Source organism: Vipera berus (assembly GCF_964194415.1).
Source record: "Vipera berus genome assembly, chromosome: 2".
NCBI lineage: Eukaryota > Metazoa > Chordata > Lepidosauria > Squamata > Viperidae > Vipera > Vipera berus.
Window position 1 is genome coordinate 286,960,342 of NC_138203.1, and position 18,155 is coordinate 286,978,496.

The window sequence follows — 18,155 nt, forward strand, 5'->3', positions numbered from 1 at the left end:
AGTCATCAGCCCCAGCCCCAGAGAAGCAGGATATGACCTTTGGGACATAATAGGATTAACCCACCACCATCAGAATACCAGAAAGACACACTCAGACTTAGGTCAAAGTTCATGCCACAGGAACAGGCATGTCAAACTCACGATGTCATGTGACGTTGCACGACATATCGTGACTTTCCCCCCATTGCCAGCCATGGGGTGGGCGCGGTTTTGGCATGACGCATCCGGCCCATGGGCAAGCAGTTTGACATGCCTGCACAGGAACACCTCCAAACAAAATCTCAAGGTATAAAAACCCACCAGTCCCTACTACATGTGGCCAGTTTTTCCCAGAGCCATCTTTCTGTCTGGCTCTCCTTTTCAATAAACTGCAACTTTCTTTCTAAAGTAGTCTCCTTTTGTTTATTCCCAGCTTGGACTGGACCCAGATGAAGATTTTTCTCTCAACACATTCATGATGTTATCTCCCATGTCCTGACTAAGTTCTGGTTGTCTATGGAGATTTTCAGTCATCTAGGTCACAGTTGTGCCAAAGGTGCTTTTTCAGGAGTCAACTGGACTTTCTTGTTTTTCTTTGAAGATGTTTCACTTCTTGGATGAGTATAATACTTTACTGAAAATGTACATTGGCACAGAAAAAGCGAAACCAGTTCTGGTTTTCTTGCTTGAAGGCTTGCTTCAATAAACTCCTGTCTTCCTGTCTGCAAGGAATATAAATCCTTCCGTTCCCCATCATCCAGTCAGAGCTGAAGAATCTTCTTGAATGAGAAGCGAAATGTCTCCAAAGAAAAACAAGCAAGTCCAGTTGCCTCCTGAAAAAGCATATTTGGAACATCACATTAGAAATTGTAGAGAATATTCATAGCTCGGGTTGTTTAACTGCCTAACCTGGGTGACCAGTCATATAATCCAGATTATACTCCTCCTAATTTGACAAGGAGGTGTCTTTCTACTCTTCTTATAGTGATGAATCTGAGCCCTTACCCCCGATAGCACAAAGGACCCCAGTTGCATATAAACTAAAATATTGGAACTTGAGAGAACTTTGAGAAAAAAAGCTATTTTTTCTGGGATATCAACAAAATTCACACTGCACAAGTGCCATGTTTCAAATATTTGGTGTATGACATTTCAGGCCTCAAGTAGGCTAAAGGCATAGAAGAGAAATTGTCAGACCTGGCCCAGCTTGGTCACTTAGGAAAGAAATATTCTTGACTCCATTTGTCACTAAAAGTTTAGTTTTACTAAAAGCCAAGTTGTTACAGTAGGAAAACCAGATCTAAGAGTTTGTGCACGAAGATTTCCTAGTTAACTTTCCCTTATCCATTCCACTCTCCTGTTATCTCTCCATTGTCTGGTCATATTTGAATATATTTTGGTAACTGAGGACCCAGATTGTTGGGGGCAATAAGCTGACTTTGTAATAATGCCGCTTGTGGGGGGGCGAAAGCCCTAATAAGCAGGCATATACATAGAATGGAGGCTATTGCTAAGCACATTGGTTTGTGCTTAAATTGTAAGCCGCCCTGAGTCTTCGGAGAAGGGTGGGATATAAATGGGATTAAAATAAATTAAAATAAAAACTATCCCTGCATTGGTTGAGTAGATGGATAAGCATTGCATTACATTCCCAGGTCCATGGCCTTGGGTTGTCTCTGGACAGCATGAAGATCCCTTTCGGCAGACTGGCATCTAGTGAAGCATAGGAGGACAGCTCTGACAGATATACTAATTCGACTATTTTTTAAGTAATATTTAACAGAACTCAGTGACCATCTTGCAATTCTAGTGGACCAGGATGGGAGACTCTACATTCCAACTACCCTTTAATTATTTCAAGGAAAATCATTCACCCAGTCATGGATGAAGAACAGCTTGGACCATTTTCTAAGTTTGGCCTGTTGGAAAATGTTGAGAGCAGAAATTCCTCTGTCTCACATTTTTACATTTCTCCTGGTTGTAAGCTGCCCTTTCATATTCTGGTCTGGCCTCAGAATGATAATGTAGCACTTGGGGATGAAGATGCAGACCAGCAGACCAGCATTGGAGGTCAGGATGGAGAAGATCTGAACAGCCACCATGTATTTCCCTTTGGTGCTCAGATAGGTGGGCACAAAAGTCACCCAGACACTGCAGAAGACCAGCATGCTGAAGGTGATCAGCTTGGCTTCATTGAAGGCCCCAGGCAGTTTCCTGGCCAGGAAAGCTACAGTGAAGCAAATGGCAGCCAGGAAACCCAGATAACTGAGGGTAATATAGAACATTACAACAGATCCTTCATTGCACTACAGGATGATCACTCCAGGCTGGGAATGGAGGTCAGAGTCAGGGAATGGGGGAGAAACTCCAAGCCAGATGCAGCAGATTATAATTTGGACAGCAGAACAAGAAAGGATGATGGAGTTGGCCAAGGCCTTCCCCAACCATCTCTTGATTCAGTTGCCTGGTTCTCTGGCCACGAAAGCCAACACAACTGTGATTGTTTTGGCCAAGAGAGAAGAAATGGCAATTGAGAAGGTGATGCTGAAAACTGTTTGTCGGAGAAGGCAGGTGGCTTTCCTTGGTTGACCAATGAAGAGAAAAGTAGACAAGAAGCAAAGCAGGAGGGAAATCAGAAGGATGTAAGAGAGGTCCCGATTGTTGGCTTTGACAATGGGAGTTTCTAGGTTTTTAATGAATAGGATTAAAACAAAGCCTGTGATTAGGAAAATGAAAAGAGCAAAGCAGACCAGGATGATACCCAAATTTCCTTCATAAGACAGGAAGGATATAACTTTGGGGATACATTTAAGTCGGTCCTCATTTGGATATTTATCATCCGGACACTTGGTACATTTTTCCATATCTGAGAAAACCAAAAACCAAAATTTCTTTAATATTCTGTACTTTTACTTTAAGTTATACCTTCTTGGAGAACAGCTGAGAATTTTCCAAGATGTATTGGTAAAAAAAAAAACTCCACATAAAGCAGAAAACAAAAATATCTTTTTCTAAAAAAATGATTGCATTTCTAATAGTCTACGAAATTGGGGGAAGTCTTAGGACACAAATGCTTTTCTTTCTAATAGGCAGAACCTTTACATTATTTGAGGTAAAAAAAATGAATCAGTTAATCTTTCTAGAGAAACTCCCAGATTCCTACCACATGGCATTTCTTAATATACTGGACTGAAAGGATTCTTATGTTGTGAAATCTAGTTGGGTGGTAAAGAAAATTACTTCTGCAAATAATGGGGAATGGCTAATGGAAGACAGGTTAATGAGGGAAATGACGTACACTCAAAACTGTCCTCATCACCTCATTCTGCACCAGTGACACCTTCTTAGTTATCCTTAAGAGATCTTTGTAAGAGGGAATCCTAGAAATAAAATCCCTTAGGTTTCAAAAAAAACTCGGATATTAAGATAAATCTGGAAGGACACGCCAAACAAAAAAGTAGAAGAGATATCTTATCTGGCAGTAGTAAGCTTGCCCAATCTGACACACCCTTCTATCTTTTTGCAGCCTTTCCCCTCAAGATATTTTTGTTGCTCTTTCCTTTAGGTAAGAAATAGTACAGCTTGAATTGTTTTTTAAAAAAGTTGAATGTCAGTGTCTTTTAACTTGCACATTCAAGAAAAAGCTCTTCATAAATCAGCTTCTACAAGTCCCTACCTTTTCTTTGGTATGACCCACCTTCCTGAGTGGAGATGGTTCCCTCAAGGCAAGGAACGCAGTCATAGCAGCAAACTGGCTGTTCTTCTCGAGCCCACTTGACTAATCCAGGATTACAATGGACTGGACTGGACTGGACTGGACTGGACTGGAGTGGAATGGAATGGAATGGAGTAGAATAGAATAGAATAGAATAGAATAGAATAGAATAGAATAGAATAGAATAGAATAGAATAGAATAGAATAGAATAGAATAGAATAGAATAGAATAGAATAGAATAGAATAGAATAGAATAAGAATTGGAAGGGACCTTGGAGGTCTTCTAGTCCAACCCACTGCTCAGGCAGGAAACCCTATACCATTTCAGACAAATGATTGTCCAATCTCTTCTTAAATACTTCCAGCGTTGGAGCATTCACAACTTCTGCAGACAACTTGTTCCACTGATTAATTGTTCTAACTGTCAGGAAATTTCTCCTTAGTTCTAGATTGCTTCTCTCTTTGGTTAGTTTCCATCTGTTGCTTCTTGTCCTGCCTTCAGGTGCTTTGGAGAATAGCTTGGCTCCCTCTTCTTTGTGGCAGCCCCTCAGATATTGGAACACTGCTGTCATGTCACCCTTTGTCCTTCTCTTCATTAAACTAGACCAGGGGTCTTCAAACTTGGCCCTTTTATGACCTGTGGACTTCTGCTTCCAGAACCCCTCAGCCAGTTATGTCTGGCTGAGGAATTCTGGGATTGAAATCCATAATATATGTGAACATAATGTATATTTATGCGTGTGTGACTATAATTCCTATTATTTCTTTCTGTCCAGGTTTATTTTTGCTTTAATCTAAGTTTAATAATAATAATGAAACAATTTTAGACAGAAATGTAAGAATTAAAATTTAGATATGATGTAAATTATATTGTAAAGTATGTAATATTTTATGTAACTAACCTGAATATTAAAGCATGTATATGGGTTATAAGTCTCTTATCTGTTAAATCTGTTATCTATTTTTTGCAAAGAAAATGAAGCACTTTGTTTCTCTAAAGTCTATATTTTAAAAAGTTTAAGGATTGAATTAATTCCTGACTCCTATAAATGCATATTATATGGGTCTTTATTAATTTCTTCTTCTTTTTTTCTGTTATAGCTGTATCACAGTGTATATATGGATATTCTTCATATTTTTATTTCAGTTTTGTTAAGGAATTTGTTGTGCAGAGGTCTCCTTGTGCTACCAAAGAGTTGCACAGACAAGGAAGGGTACTGAGAGCAGTAAGAGTCACACAAGAGTACACTGAGTTGTAAAAGCAAAAAGTATTTTACTTTTGAGGTGGTGTAAAAACAAAAATGCACAGTCAAAAATAAACAGTCCAGGTCATACACAATAGCAACAGTCCAAGGAGTAATCCAAAATACAAAGTCTTCTTACCGGTCCAGAGGTCAAAAATAAACAGTCCAGGTCATACACAATAGCAACAGTCCAAGGAGTAATCCAAAATACAAAGTCTTCTTACCGGTCCAGAGGTCAAAACACAGTTCACAGTAACAGAGCAAAAACAGTAATAGTAGAGAGCAGTGAATTCAGTGAGAGAGAGAAGCTACGTTCCTAGCTTCCTCTTATGGCCATGAGAACACTTACACACCCATTGGCCAATTAACATCTTAAAGACATAACATTATGGTTAATATATTTTCAACCCAACATTGTAGGCTAACACCATATGCCTAACAAGTTTTTTAAAAATCCCTTAATTATCAAACAAATGAAAGAGAGTATACAAACCTTTTAACAACTGCAATGAAAAATTAAATGTCATGAACCTAAGAAACAATTTTACTATCAGTTCTCTACTTTTATCATTAATTGTTCCTTTGTGTTTAGATCTGGTCTCAGGATGATAATGTAGCACTTGGGGAAGAAGATGCAGCCCAGAAGTCCAGCACCGGAGGCCAAGATGGAAAAGATCTGCACAATCACCATGGACTTTCCTTTGGAGCTTAGATAGGTGGGCAGGAAGGAGATCCAGACACTGCAGAAAACCAGCATGCTGAAGGTGATCAGCTTGGCTTCATTAAAAGTCCCAGGCAGGTTCCTGGCCAGGAATGCTACTGTGAAGCATATAGCAACTAGGAAACCCATGTATCCAAGGACAACATAAAACAGGGTGACAGAACCTTCATTGCATTGCAGGATGATCACTCCTGGCTGGGAGTGGAGATCAGAGTCAGGGAATGGGGGAGAAACTCCCAGCCAGATGGAGCAGATTACAATTTGGACAGCAGAACAAGAAAGGATGATGGAGTTGGCCAAGCTCTTCCCCAACCATCTCTTTACTTGATTTCCTGGTTTTGTGGCCAGAAAAACCAGCACCACTGTGATTGTTTTGGCCAACACAGATGACACAGCTACTGAGAAGACAATGCTGAACACTGTTTGTCGGAGAAGGCAGGTGGCTTTCCTTGGTTGGCCAATGAAGAGTAAAGGAGACAAGAAGCAAAGCAGGAGGGATACAAGGATGATATAGGAGAGGTCCCGGTTGTTGGCTTTGACAATGGGGGTTTCTAGGTATTTAATGAATATGATTAAAACATAGACTGTTATTAGGAACAAGAGTACAGCAAAGGAGACAAGGAGAATGCCCAGATGTTCTTCATAGGACAGGAAGGATATTCTTTTGGAGATACACTGGATTCGGCCATCAGTTGGATATTGATCATCTGGGCATTTTGTGCACTTTTCAGTATCTGAGAAAACAGAAAGTAATGAGATGTGTTTGAATATAAGTAGAAGAGAAAATAATATTTATTTTAGTATTTATTTCTTTTATTTCTCCTTTCACATTTCAAGAAAGACTTGGTTAGATGACAGCTGATACTGAGAGACAGGAAAGTTATGGAAAATGGTAAAAAAGAGCCTGCACATAAAGATATACATACACAATTATATCAATAATACACATATGCCTGGCATCACAACTACCCTTCACTGTATCCAATCAGATTTTCATCCTGCTCTGACCTCACCCTATCCCAATGTTGGGGGAAGAAGGTTATTGTCAGAATCCATTTATATTTCATAAATGTATAGGTAGAACAATGTGCTTATTCTGGGGATTCTGCCATCTCTCCAAAGGGGGGGGGAGAGGATAGACTTTAGGCATCTTCAAACAACAGGGAACATTTGAACTGGGGGAGGGAGGGGGAGAGACAGATCTGGATTGCATCTTCATTTACAACAAAAGGAAGCAATAACCATAAAACCAAGGGGAGTTCCCTTTCCCATGGAAGGGCCTGACATCTGACCAAATGGATGAGGGGAGGGGCTGAAATGGGAATGCTTTATATAGGATTGAAATGTAACTTTGTTAGATTCCGTCCTGTATTGCCACAATCAATTCCATCCTAGTAAACATTTTCCTTTTGGACTAAACTTGCATCCAAGAGTTCTTATTTCCTAAGATGTGGATTGAGGTGGGTCCTGACAGTTATAAGGGTAGGGGTTGTCAGACCTTAACAGGACATGGACTGCAAAAAAAGAGGCAGACATCCAGGGAACTACAAAGTGTCAATGTTTTAGGGAACAGATCTGGAGCATGCCTTTTTTATTTTCTCTAATGAGGTGAGCAGATAACCTCAAGGAGAGAAATTCCCACCAGTACCCTGGCCTATGCCATGCAGAGATTTAACAGATGAACTTATCTGCACTTGGAAAGAAGCTGGGTGCCTGTGCAGCTCACACAATAGGGGGTGTAATACAGTAGAATGTTGGGGAACTCAACAGTCATGTGTGAAATTGCATTCTGAACCATTTGTAAATTATGTATGTGTATACATGATTTCATGGTATAAAAGCAAATATCAATAGAGACACATGCTTTGGATTCGGTTCCAAAGGCACCAAATTTACTTCTATGCAGAAATAAAGTGTTGGATCCCAGCTATTTCTCCCAGCAAACTAACCCCAAGGAGAGAGCAGCCTCTGTATGGAAAATTTGGTATGGGTGAGGAAGATCCAGTGACCTGAATCCATACCTCATGTTTTAAAAAATTCAGTTGTTCCCAAGAAAGGGAAACATGGAAGGATACTTCCAAATTGACAAGTAGAAGAGAGATTTCTTCCCTCAGAAGAAGCCTTGCCCAATCCACCACATCTGTCTGTCTCATCCTACCTCATCCTTCAATATTTTTTTCTTACTCCTCCCATAATGAAAGAAATTGGGCAACTTGAAAATGCACAGCAACAAAGTAATTGAGCTTAGATGTGCTTCCTTTAACAGGCACATTGATCAAAATGCTCTGGATGAAACTAGTACTCTTTCCACCTTCTTGAATGGAGATGGTCCCATCCGGACAAGGCATGCAGTCATAGCAGCAAACTGGCTCTCCTTGCCGAGTCTGTTTGAAAAATCCAGGATGACAGTTTTCTACACATTTGGACTGAGGCAGAGGCTAAGCAGAAAAACAACAAACGCAATGAAAATATTTTAGCATTCAGAAAAAATGATGCTCAGAAATAACCTTAGCTATGTAGGCTACAGGATTCCCTTTGATAAATAGGAAATGCTTTATAGCCCTCTCTAAGTGATTTACAGATTCAGCATATTGTCCCCAACAATCCAAGTCCTCATTTTACCAACCTCAGAAGGATGGAAGACTGAGTCAGCCTTGAGCCACGCAAAATCAAGCTCCTGGAGTGAGCAGTGACATAGCCTGCACTGCTGCATTCTAATCACTGCGGCAACACGGCTCTGGATACAACTAGCAACAGATTTTTCATTTATTCCCTCCCTGTAAGGACAATTACCTTACAAATCATCACTGTCAACATTAAAGGAGTTGTTCTTTGATTGTTATTATATTTATTTTTTTCAATTTATATGGCTACCATGCTGTTGAAATAAGATTAAAATCAACTGCCTAGTTTCTAGAATTGTACTGAGATGAGACAGAAGTAAGGTGATGAGATCTGGTCCCTTAAACACTGTATAGATTAGGCATCTTTTGTGACAACAGATGGGACATGAGTATGTACCTTGTGTCAGAAATAGATATTTATAAGGCCCAAGTTTGTTATCCAAGAAAATATTCTTTGTGTTGTAGAACTACACTTGTGGCATGAATTCAGTGTGGGAAGAAAGTGACTTCCACATCACCCATGACATATCCTATGTCACTCTTGCCATTCACATCACACATCAGCCTTGGCGATGCCTGACCCTAGTAAACCTGAGGTCACAAAATAAAGAACCATTTAAGCTGAATTTGCTATGTGCTTTTTCCACTAGGAAATTGGCAAATAAACAGAAGAACACTGACATTCTCAAAACTCTGCTGAAGATGTTACATAGCCTGGTAACAAAACATTCAGACACCAACCCACAAGCTTGGCAAACGAACCTTCACCCTCATATTGGCAAATATCAACAACTTAGTTAAAACCACAACAAATCCCTCAGGACATGGAAATCACTTATACGTAAACAAGAGGGTAGCCCAGTCAGGTAGACATTCTTTCAGGATAAACAAAAGATCACTTCCTATAATTTAATTCTAACCTCCAGCCATAGTGTTAATTAAGTAAAAAGCCACTTAATATGGTAAATAAGTGCAAAATGCTACAAGCTCAGCAGTGTGTCTCACTGCCAAGTGCCCCCTTTTGGCCGTCCACCTAATTACAGTTTCCAATCATTCCTAGACAGTGGGCTCTATGCCTAGGAGGAACAAAGGAAAGTTTTCTCTAAAAAGTTGGCCACCTGAAACCTATAAGTTCACTGCAAACCTTGATTGCTATACTTGAGTTCTTGAATAAACTATGCGTCTTCTTCAGATGATTTGCCCTGTGTGTTCTTTGGATGACCCAGCCTGGTTCCAATCCCAGGATATTAGTCCAAACCTGAACTCTGGTGGTGATCAACAGGATTGCTTTCTTCTTTGCCATTTGAAAACAAGAAACCAATAGACCTATCAGCACTACAATCCCTAATACTTGATGGTATCTCTTACCAATTTTATGGAGATACTTCAGTGCAGAAGGGACACCAAAGGGCCATAATTTGTGTCCTAAAGAATAATCACCCAAAATCTCATTTAGATATATCTGAATCAACTTAAAACAGTGTCCCATATTATAACCTCTGAAGGTTATAATTGCACTCCCAAGCCTCCTAAGCAATCTAAGAAAACTGTAAGTATTCTACTCCTCACATTCTAATCTCAGTGAAGATCATCCTTCTTGGTGACTAGGCTTCATCCACTTGAAATGGGTCCTAAGACTTTGGAAAACATAGAAAAGAGACCAATATTTTGCCCACCTTATTCAGCAACTTTAGTTCTGACAGAAACTCTTGCTTAATAAAAAGTTTCTGCCTTTCAAAACTCCCCAGGAGCTTTATGAAGTTATTCTTCTTTGGGAGAATCACCAAGGTCCAGATGTTCACATCTGCTATCAGCTCTCCATTTTGGTCCAAGTACATTTTCATCTCAGAAAGATTGCAAAATTTATTCTTCTGCAGAAATGGATGAAGCTAGAATGGAAAAATCCAGGAATTTTAAATGAAGCCTTAATTTCTTATACCATCTGGTCTTTTCACATCTGAATATGTCTAATAAAGTTGTCTAACTTGCAAATATTCTTCTTTGGGGAACTAGTTTTACCACTTTATTCAAAGGGAAAAAACAAAGATTCCAAAGGTTATCAATCATATCTTGACCAGATATATATTGACAAAATATAAGTTGTTAAATATAAGGAACATTCTATAGCAGGTCATCTCAAAGAGGCTTTTTCCCAGGGCAACTGGACTTTCTTGTTTTTCTTTGAAGATGTTTCACTTCTCATCCAACTCTGGCTGGATTGTGGGGAATGGGAAGATTTATACTCCTTGCAGACAGCTCTCCATTTTCATTCTTTTAGCGAATTGTTAGTGATACCCTGGAGGGTCGCCTGAGTAGTGCAAATGTGCGTGGAGCCTTTTTGGAACTGTTGAAAGGACTGTGTTATAGACTGGAGATAGATGATGTTGTATCCCTCCTCCTCTATTGAGAGAGGGCTGTTCAGTTTTCACATAGATGGCCTCTTTGATCCCTCTTTCAAAACAGCGGTCCTCTCTGTCCAAAATGTCAAATTTGCTCTCTTTGAAAGAGTGGCCTTTGTCTTTTAAATGCAGATGGACTGCTGAACTTTGTCCTGATGAGTTTGCTCTCCTATGTTGTGCTATATGTTTATGAAGTTGTTGTTTAGTTTCCCCAATGTACAGATCTGTACATGGCTCACTGCACTGTACTGCATATACCACTTTGCTCAGTTTGTGTTTTGATGTCTATCAAGTGAGCTAATTCTACTTTATTGTAATGCTACATTAAAAGAATCTTGCAAGTTTGGAAGTACAAATCTCCCACCAATGTTTTTTAAAGCCTGAAAAGTTCAGATCCTTTCTGAATTTCTTTCTCTACTGTTACGCAGCTGTGCCCCCCTCTTATCAAACCATTCTCTAGGAAACATCTTTTCCCCCAAAATCCCAAATCGTTCCCACACATAATTAAACATTCTTATTACAGGATCCAATCTGGGTCAGTCACCAGGACCAGAGGTTTAGTCTTCTGAGCTTTTGAACTTGTGGTGGGACCCATCCTCAGGGAACTTCTCTCTAGCAGAGTCTGTGCTTTGTGCTATTCTCTGTGTGGTATTTATATGGTTCCTGGGGTATGGCTTTTTAGTGGTTGATTGGGGTGTTGGGATCTTATTATGGTATTTATATGGTGCCTGAATCATGGCTTTGTAGTTGTTGATTGGGGTGTTGAGATCTTTCTTACTAGATTGTGGAAATGCTGGTGACTTGATTTCAGCACAGTATTGACAAAGTACTCCATAAGCTCATGATTAGATACCTAGTTAAGGGCTGGATGGTGCAATGATTAAATGGATAAAACCTGACGATAAAATTGTATTCAAATAATTTTCATTGTTCCTCATAAAATTGGGAAGTTATGAATAACAATTATTCTTCTATCATCTAGTCTACGTTTTTATTAATACAGACAGGTAGAGTTCATCAACGATAATTTTGTGATGCAAGGTTAATACCATCTTGTACACAAAGCTATTTTGACGTCTTTTAGAAAATACCAAACGTCCAGAAAAATATTTCTGATTTCCTGCAAACTGAATGTGAGTTGGCAGTGTTATGTTAATGGAAAGAAAGCAAATACATCCATAAGAATCTCAGGAAATGAATGTTCTGGTTTGGAGAGACCCCAACTTAAGCTTGGAAGGGACTTTGCATAAAAACTAGATTGCCTTTCCAGAAGGGCAATGAAGCCAAGGCGGCAATTAAAGGAGCAGCTCTTAGCCTTGAGTAAAAACAACAAGGAGAAGAGCCACGTTTGTCTACACGAAAATCAGAAAGCATCTGGGAGCACTTTTCAAACTAACACAAACTCACAATAGGAAAATGGAGGATACAACACTCTTCCAATATCTCTCATAATTCCTGCTCTTGAGAGCATTGTGACTCAAGAGATTGGTCACTCCTGTTGGATTCTTGTAGTAGAAGGAGAATAATATGGTTCCCCATCTTTTTCTTTGGATTAAGTTTGATGGATTCTTGTTGGAACCCCATACCTGCCATGGCTGAAGCCTTGAAGCCCCCAAAGTCTCTTCACCCTTCTTCCTTCTCCTACTGGATATGGAGGAATATGCTGCATTCAAAGCATAGGCCAGAGTCTTAATAACACTGTAAGCACGTTGGTCAACTCCAAATTTGTAACTGTTCCTTTTGTCTTTAGTCTCCAGTGGTGCTTTCTGGGTGCATCTTTTTCGGCCTTTGACAGAAAAGATGTGCTTTGAAAAAGAACAGCGAAAACACATATGTAAGGGGGCCACCATGATAGCTGATTTGTAAGTATCCTCATACCCTCTTTCCTGGATCTGAAAGTTCCAAATACTATGGACATATTGATAAATTCTGTGACTTCTCATTGGTAATTCTCCAAAGAGTGTGATGATCCAGACTTTGCCTTCAACGGGTCCTGGCAAACCTTCAAATAGAAAATGGACAGCATGAAATCCATCCATCATGCTACTATAGTCTGTGAAAAAAATAAAGACATTGACTTGTCTCCACTTAGAGATGGCATCTTTCAAGGGTGCTATCTGTACAGTCGTTGAGAATTGTTGTGATAGGACAACACAAATTCCATTCTTTATAAGCACCGGAGTAAAAATCCTCATGAAATTCTCTCCCTTCTCTGTGTCTGAAGCAAAGAGACCAACCAAGGTCCATCTGAAATGGAGGAGAATTTGGACAATTGCTGGGTACTGGACTCCGTCTTTGGGGGCCATCCGGTAGAAAAAGGGGAACTGAGTTTTATCATTCAGAACCTCTGAAACAAATTTACAAGTGATCTGAAAAAGCAATGAAGAATGCAGTGTTATATTTGGGGTCAGATCAAGTCAAAAATATTTCCTTTTCGTAAATCCAACTTTGCTCTGATGTATACAGTAGAATAGTTTATTGTTGATTAGCCATTAGTGATTAGAACATTAATGAGTATATATAAATGTAGTACAAGAAATATTAAGTAAAAAAGAATAAGAATAAAAAGTGCAATTGATATTTCCATATCACCCTTACAATTTATCACAATCAGACTCACATATGCAGATCTCAAATGATATATTCTATTGCAATAGAGTTTCATATTATACAAAACTTCAAATTTTGACCGCACATAAAATATAATGTTTTTATATAAAGATCCTGAAAGGTTCTTCATCTAATGTGCAATCCAAGGTACTGATCTCACTCTTTCTTATACAGTGGACATTCAAATAATAGATGTGTTATTGATTCTGTCTATGGACTTCTACAAATACAAATATGTTCATTGTAAGGGATTTGAATAAATCTTATTTAACATTATTTAACCATAATGTCCAATTACTCAATTAAATATTTCCCAAATATTTTTAGTTGTTTCTGTATTGAAATACTTGGCAATTTGAAATTATGTTTGTAGCAAGTCATAATTTTAGAACAGAACAGAACAGAACAGAACAGAATAGAATAACAAAGTTGGTAGGAACCTCAGAGGTCCAACCCCCTGCTCAAGAAGGAGACCCTTTATCATTTCAAAGAAATGGTTGTCCAGTCTCTTCTTGACAGCCTCCAGTGATGGAGCACCCACAACTTCTGAAGGCAAGCTATTCCATTGGTTAAATGCTCTCACTATTAGGAAATTTCTCCTTAGTTTTAGGTTGTTTCTCTCCTTGGTTAGTTTCCAACCATTGTTTCTTGTCTTGCCTTTTGGTGCTTTGGAAAGTAGTTTGACCCCCCTCATCCTTGTAGGAATCCCTCAACTATTGGAACAGTGCTGTCATGTCCCCGCTCATCAGTGTGCCAAACTTACTGAAGATGGCTAGATTTTTCTCTGCTTCAATATTCCCAATATTCTTTGTGAATCAATCTTTATATTGACCCTTTCCATAACAACAACAAAAACAAAAAGGGACGCGGTGGCTCAGTGGGTTAGGATGCTGAGCTTGTCGATCAGATGGTCGGCAGTTTAGTGGGTCGAATCCCGAGTGCCATGTAACAGAGTGAGCGCCTGTTACTCATCCCAGCTTCTGCCAACCTAGCAGTTCAAAAGCAGGTAAAAATGCAAGTAGAAAAATAGGGACCACTACGGTGGGAAGGTAACAGTGTTCCGTGCGCCTCTGGCATCTAGTCATGCCAGCCACATGACCACGGAAGACAAACTCAGAATCCAAAAAGATCTTGGCGAACTCGAACAATGGGCCCTATCCAACAAAATGAATTTCAATGTGGAGAAAAGCAAAGTCTTACACTTAGGTAGGAAAAACCAAAGGCACAAATACAGACTGGGCAAGACCTGGCTTAAAAACAGTAACTGTGAGAGAGACCTTGGAGTCCTAGTGGACAATCACTTGTGTGCAACAGCTGCCAAAAAATCTTATATAATCCTAGGTTGAATAAGATCATGTGAAGTATTATTAAAGATAAAGGTTCCCCCGCACATGCGTGCTAGTCGTTTCTGACTCTAGGGGCCGGTGCTCATCTCCGTTTCAAAGCTGAAGAGCAAGCGCTTGTCCGAGGACGTCTCCGTGGTCATGTGGTACCGCTTTATAAAAACCCTAGTAAGACCACATCTGGAATACTGCAGCCAATTTTGGTCACCATACCACAAAATGGAAAAAAATCAGAGAAGAACAACTAAGATTATCAGAGGCCTGGAGACTAAAACATATGAAGAACGGCTATGGGACTTGTGTTTGGGTAGTCTAAAGAAAAGAAGAAATAGGGGAGTCATGATAGCAGTGTTCCAGTATCTGAGGGGCTGCCACAAAGAAGAGGGGGTCAGGTTGTTCACCAAAGCACCAGAGGGAAGGACGAGAAACAATGTTTGGAAACTGATCAAGGAGAGAAGCAACCTGGAATTAAGGAGAAACTTCCTGACAATGAGGACAATCAACCAGTGGAACAGCTTACCCCACAAAATTGTGGGCGCTCCATTGCTGGAGATTTGTAAGAAGAGACTAGACGTTCACCTGTCTGGGACAGTATAGATCCGGGCTTTTCAACCAGTGGTATCTGTGGTACATTGGCACCTGGCAGGTGGTACGCGACCATCCTAGAAAAGGGGTAGCAGGGGAGGGGAATGAGCTGAACCGGTGGCAGCACCGCACAAGCCTGAGCGAGAGATGGCTGGAGCTGCAGGGCTGTCAGGGTTCAGCGGAAGTGCCAGGATCAGCGCCAGGATCCAGCTGGAGCTTTGCACTGAACCTGGCATGACTCCTAAGCCCAGAAGAAGCACCGATCAGCTGGAATGTTGCAGCATCTCCAGGGTCTTGTGATTTACATTCAGATGCTTGGCAACTGATTCACATTTATGATGGTCACAGTGTCCCAGGGTCATGTGGTGACCAAAACCTGCTGCAACCATCCAGCAGAGGTGGAGGGGAATAAAAACCAAACACCCCCCACCCCCACCCCCTGCTGCCAATCCTCAACAGAAATGCTCACACCTCAGACAGGAGGAAGAGCACCGCCGGCGGGCAGGCAGGTGTCTTGCTTGGCTGTGGCTTGGGGGGGGACCTTTTTCAGTGGCATTGTAACTTCAAACAGTCACTAAGCAAACTGTTGTAAGTCGAGGACTACCTGCATTTCCTCACTTTTTTCCTTTTTTTTGGTCATCAAGTTTTTGACACCTTGTTAGGTGACTGGTGGTACTTGGATGTTGCCATATCCTAAAAGTGTTACAATGGGTGAAAAGGTTGAAAAGCCCTGGTATAGATTCTCCTGTTTGAGCAGGGGGCTGGACTAGAAGACCTCCAAGGTCCCTTCCAGCTCTATTCTATTCTCTATTCTATTCTAATATGCTTGCAATATTTTAATAAAATAATCAATTGATGCTAATAGTAACAAAGAGTCCATAATATAAATGTGTGTTTTATCAACAATGGATAGGATAATCCATTGGGGTTCTTTTATGAATATAGGGTTTGTTCATCACTGAAACTATCAATATCATTAGTTTCCCATCACTACTACATCTTCCTTTTGTACAGAAGACCCTTTGGTTGGAAATAGAGACTCTTCTCACCTTCCGAAGTGGAAATGGATATAGTGTCATGGCAGAATATGGCTACTTTGATTTTTTTCCCCTCTCCACTGTGGATCTCAATCCTTAGCCATGTTTGCAATGTCCAAGGGGAGAACAGCTTTGAATTCCATGAAGAAGGTATGCTTAGCTCTGTTGCTCACCAACCATCACCCCATTCATTTTACTAGGTACGGTACATTTTACACAAACACAAACCTGTGGAACTTTGTAGGTGCCTACTAATGTTGATAACTGCATAGAGATTTCCCTGAGCGCTCCATCAATAATAGCCAGAAGATTGTCCTTCCTTCCACAGCTGTAGTTGGGAACATTGGCTTCTCCAGTAGAGAGCATGTCCAGCAAAGCATCAGCAGTGCGAAAGGTGTTAAAATAGTTGTCATGGACATCGTAACCAAGTGTGAGATTATGCAGGAACTGGGTATTCTTGTTGACCAATTGAATGGCGAAAACGAAGGGTAGCATTTTTGCCAGATTCGTATTTCTAGTACTGTACAAAAGTTTTCATGTTATCATCACCATAAACAGCAAGAACAAAATATTTTTATTTATTCTTATTTATCTCCCTATTGAGTCTTAAGCCAATATTGATCCAAAAGCTTAGTTAAATGACAGTCACACATTACTATTTTTTCTCTGTTTTGAGAAGATGTGATGAGGATATTCTTCCACCAAAGTAAAAAAACCCACAAATAAACAATTATTTCTAGTAGTGCTAATTTTCGTCTGCCCAGTAAGCAGGATTCAACATTATTTAATCATTAATGTAGAGCAACCATAAAAGCAAGATCATGGATGAATGAGTCACCAAAGCAATTAAAAAACCAAGTCATCCTTATTCCTATAAGGAGCAGACATTAATATGGGATGGCAGGGGCAACTAGTCCTCTTTCAATAAGTATGTGGAATAAAAAACATTCAAGGAGTGAAGTCAGTACTAGAAGAGGAGAAGATCCTCTGGACTTCTGTCTCTCCATTTTAGACTCTAGGAGTACACAGAAGAGGAACAAAGATGATTGGGGGACTGGAGGCTAAGACATATAAAGGACGATTGCTGGAATTGGGTATGTCTAGTTTAATGAAGAGAAGGACTAGGGGTGACATGATAGCAGTCTTCCAATATCTCAGGGGCTGCCACAAAGAAGAGGGAGTCAAGCTATTCTCCAAAGCACCTGAAAGCAGGAGAAGAAGCAATGGATGGAAACTAACTAAAGAGAGAAGCAACCTAGAACTAAGGAGAAATTTCCTGACAGTTAAAACAATTAACCAGGGGAACAACCTGCCTCCAGAAGTGGTGAATGCTCCAACACTGGAGATTATTAAAAAGAGACTGGATAGCCATTTGTCTGAAATGGTATAAGGTTTCCTGCCTGAGCAGGGGGTTGGGCTAGAAGGCCTCCAAAGTCCCTTCCAACTTTATTATTATTATTATTATTATTATTATTATTATTATTATTATTATTATTATTATTATTATTATTATTATTATTATTATTATTATTGTTGTTGTTGTTGTTATTGTTGTTATTGTTGTTATTGTTGTTATTGTTGTTATCATCATCATCATCATCATCATCATTATCATTAATTTCTTGGGTTTTTTTCAATTTTCTTCTGCCCCATCCCTACATTTGAGTTTCATAGAAGTTACGGTAAAAGGAGGAGATCCCTATAAATCAAAATGATCCAGAATCTTATATATATCCAACAATTTAGGAATAAATGAAATAAAAAGATAGGAAGAAGAGTATTAGAAATGCAAATGGAGGGAAAGCAACCCAATCACACTGAATGACTTACGGAGGAGAAGAAATATAATGAGCCCCATTGAACTGTAATGGCTCATGAGAAGGTTTTGCTACTGTTT

General features: G+C 39.8%; 1 protein-coding gene across 1 annotated transcript in view; it reads right to left on the reverse strand.

Annotated features, from left to right (window-relative positions):
• The window catches only part of LOC308663064 (vomeronasal type-2 receptor 26-like), a gene marked incomplete at both ends in the record, with an annotated part of 83,334 nt that overhangs the window by 29,475 nt on the left and 35,704 nt on the right, over positions 1-18,155 (reverse strand). The window contains one exon of the mRNA XM_081319209.1: positions 12,772-13,052. Within this exon, the coding sequence (XP_081175335.1) occupies positions 12,772-13,052 (281 nt within the window). The remainder of the gene's footprint in view (positions 1-12,771; positions 13,053-18,155) is intronic.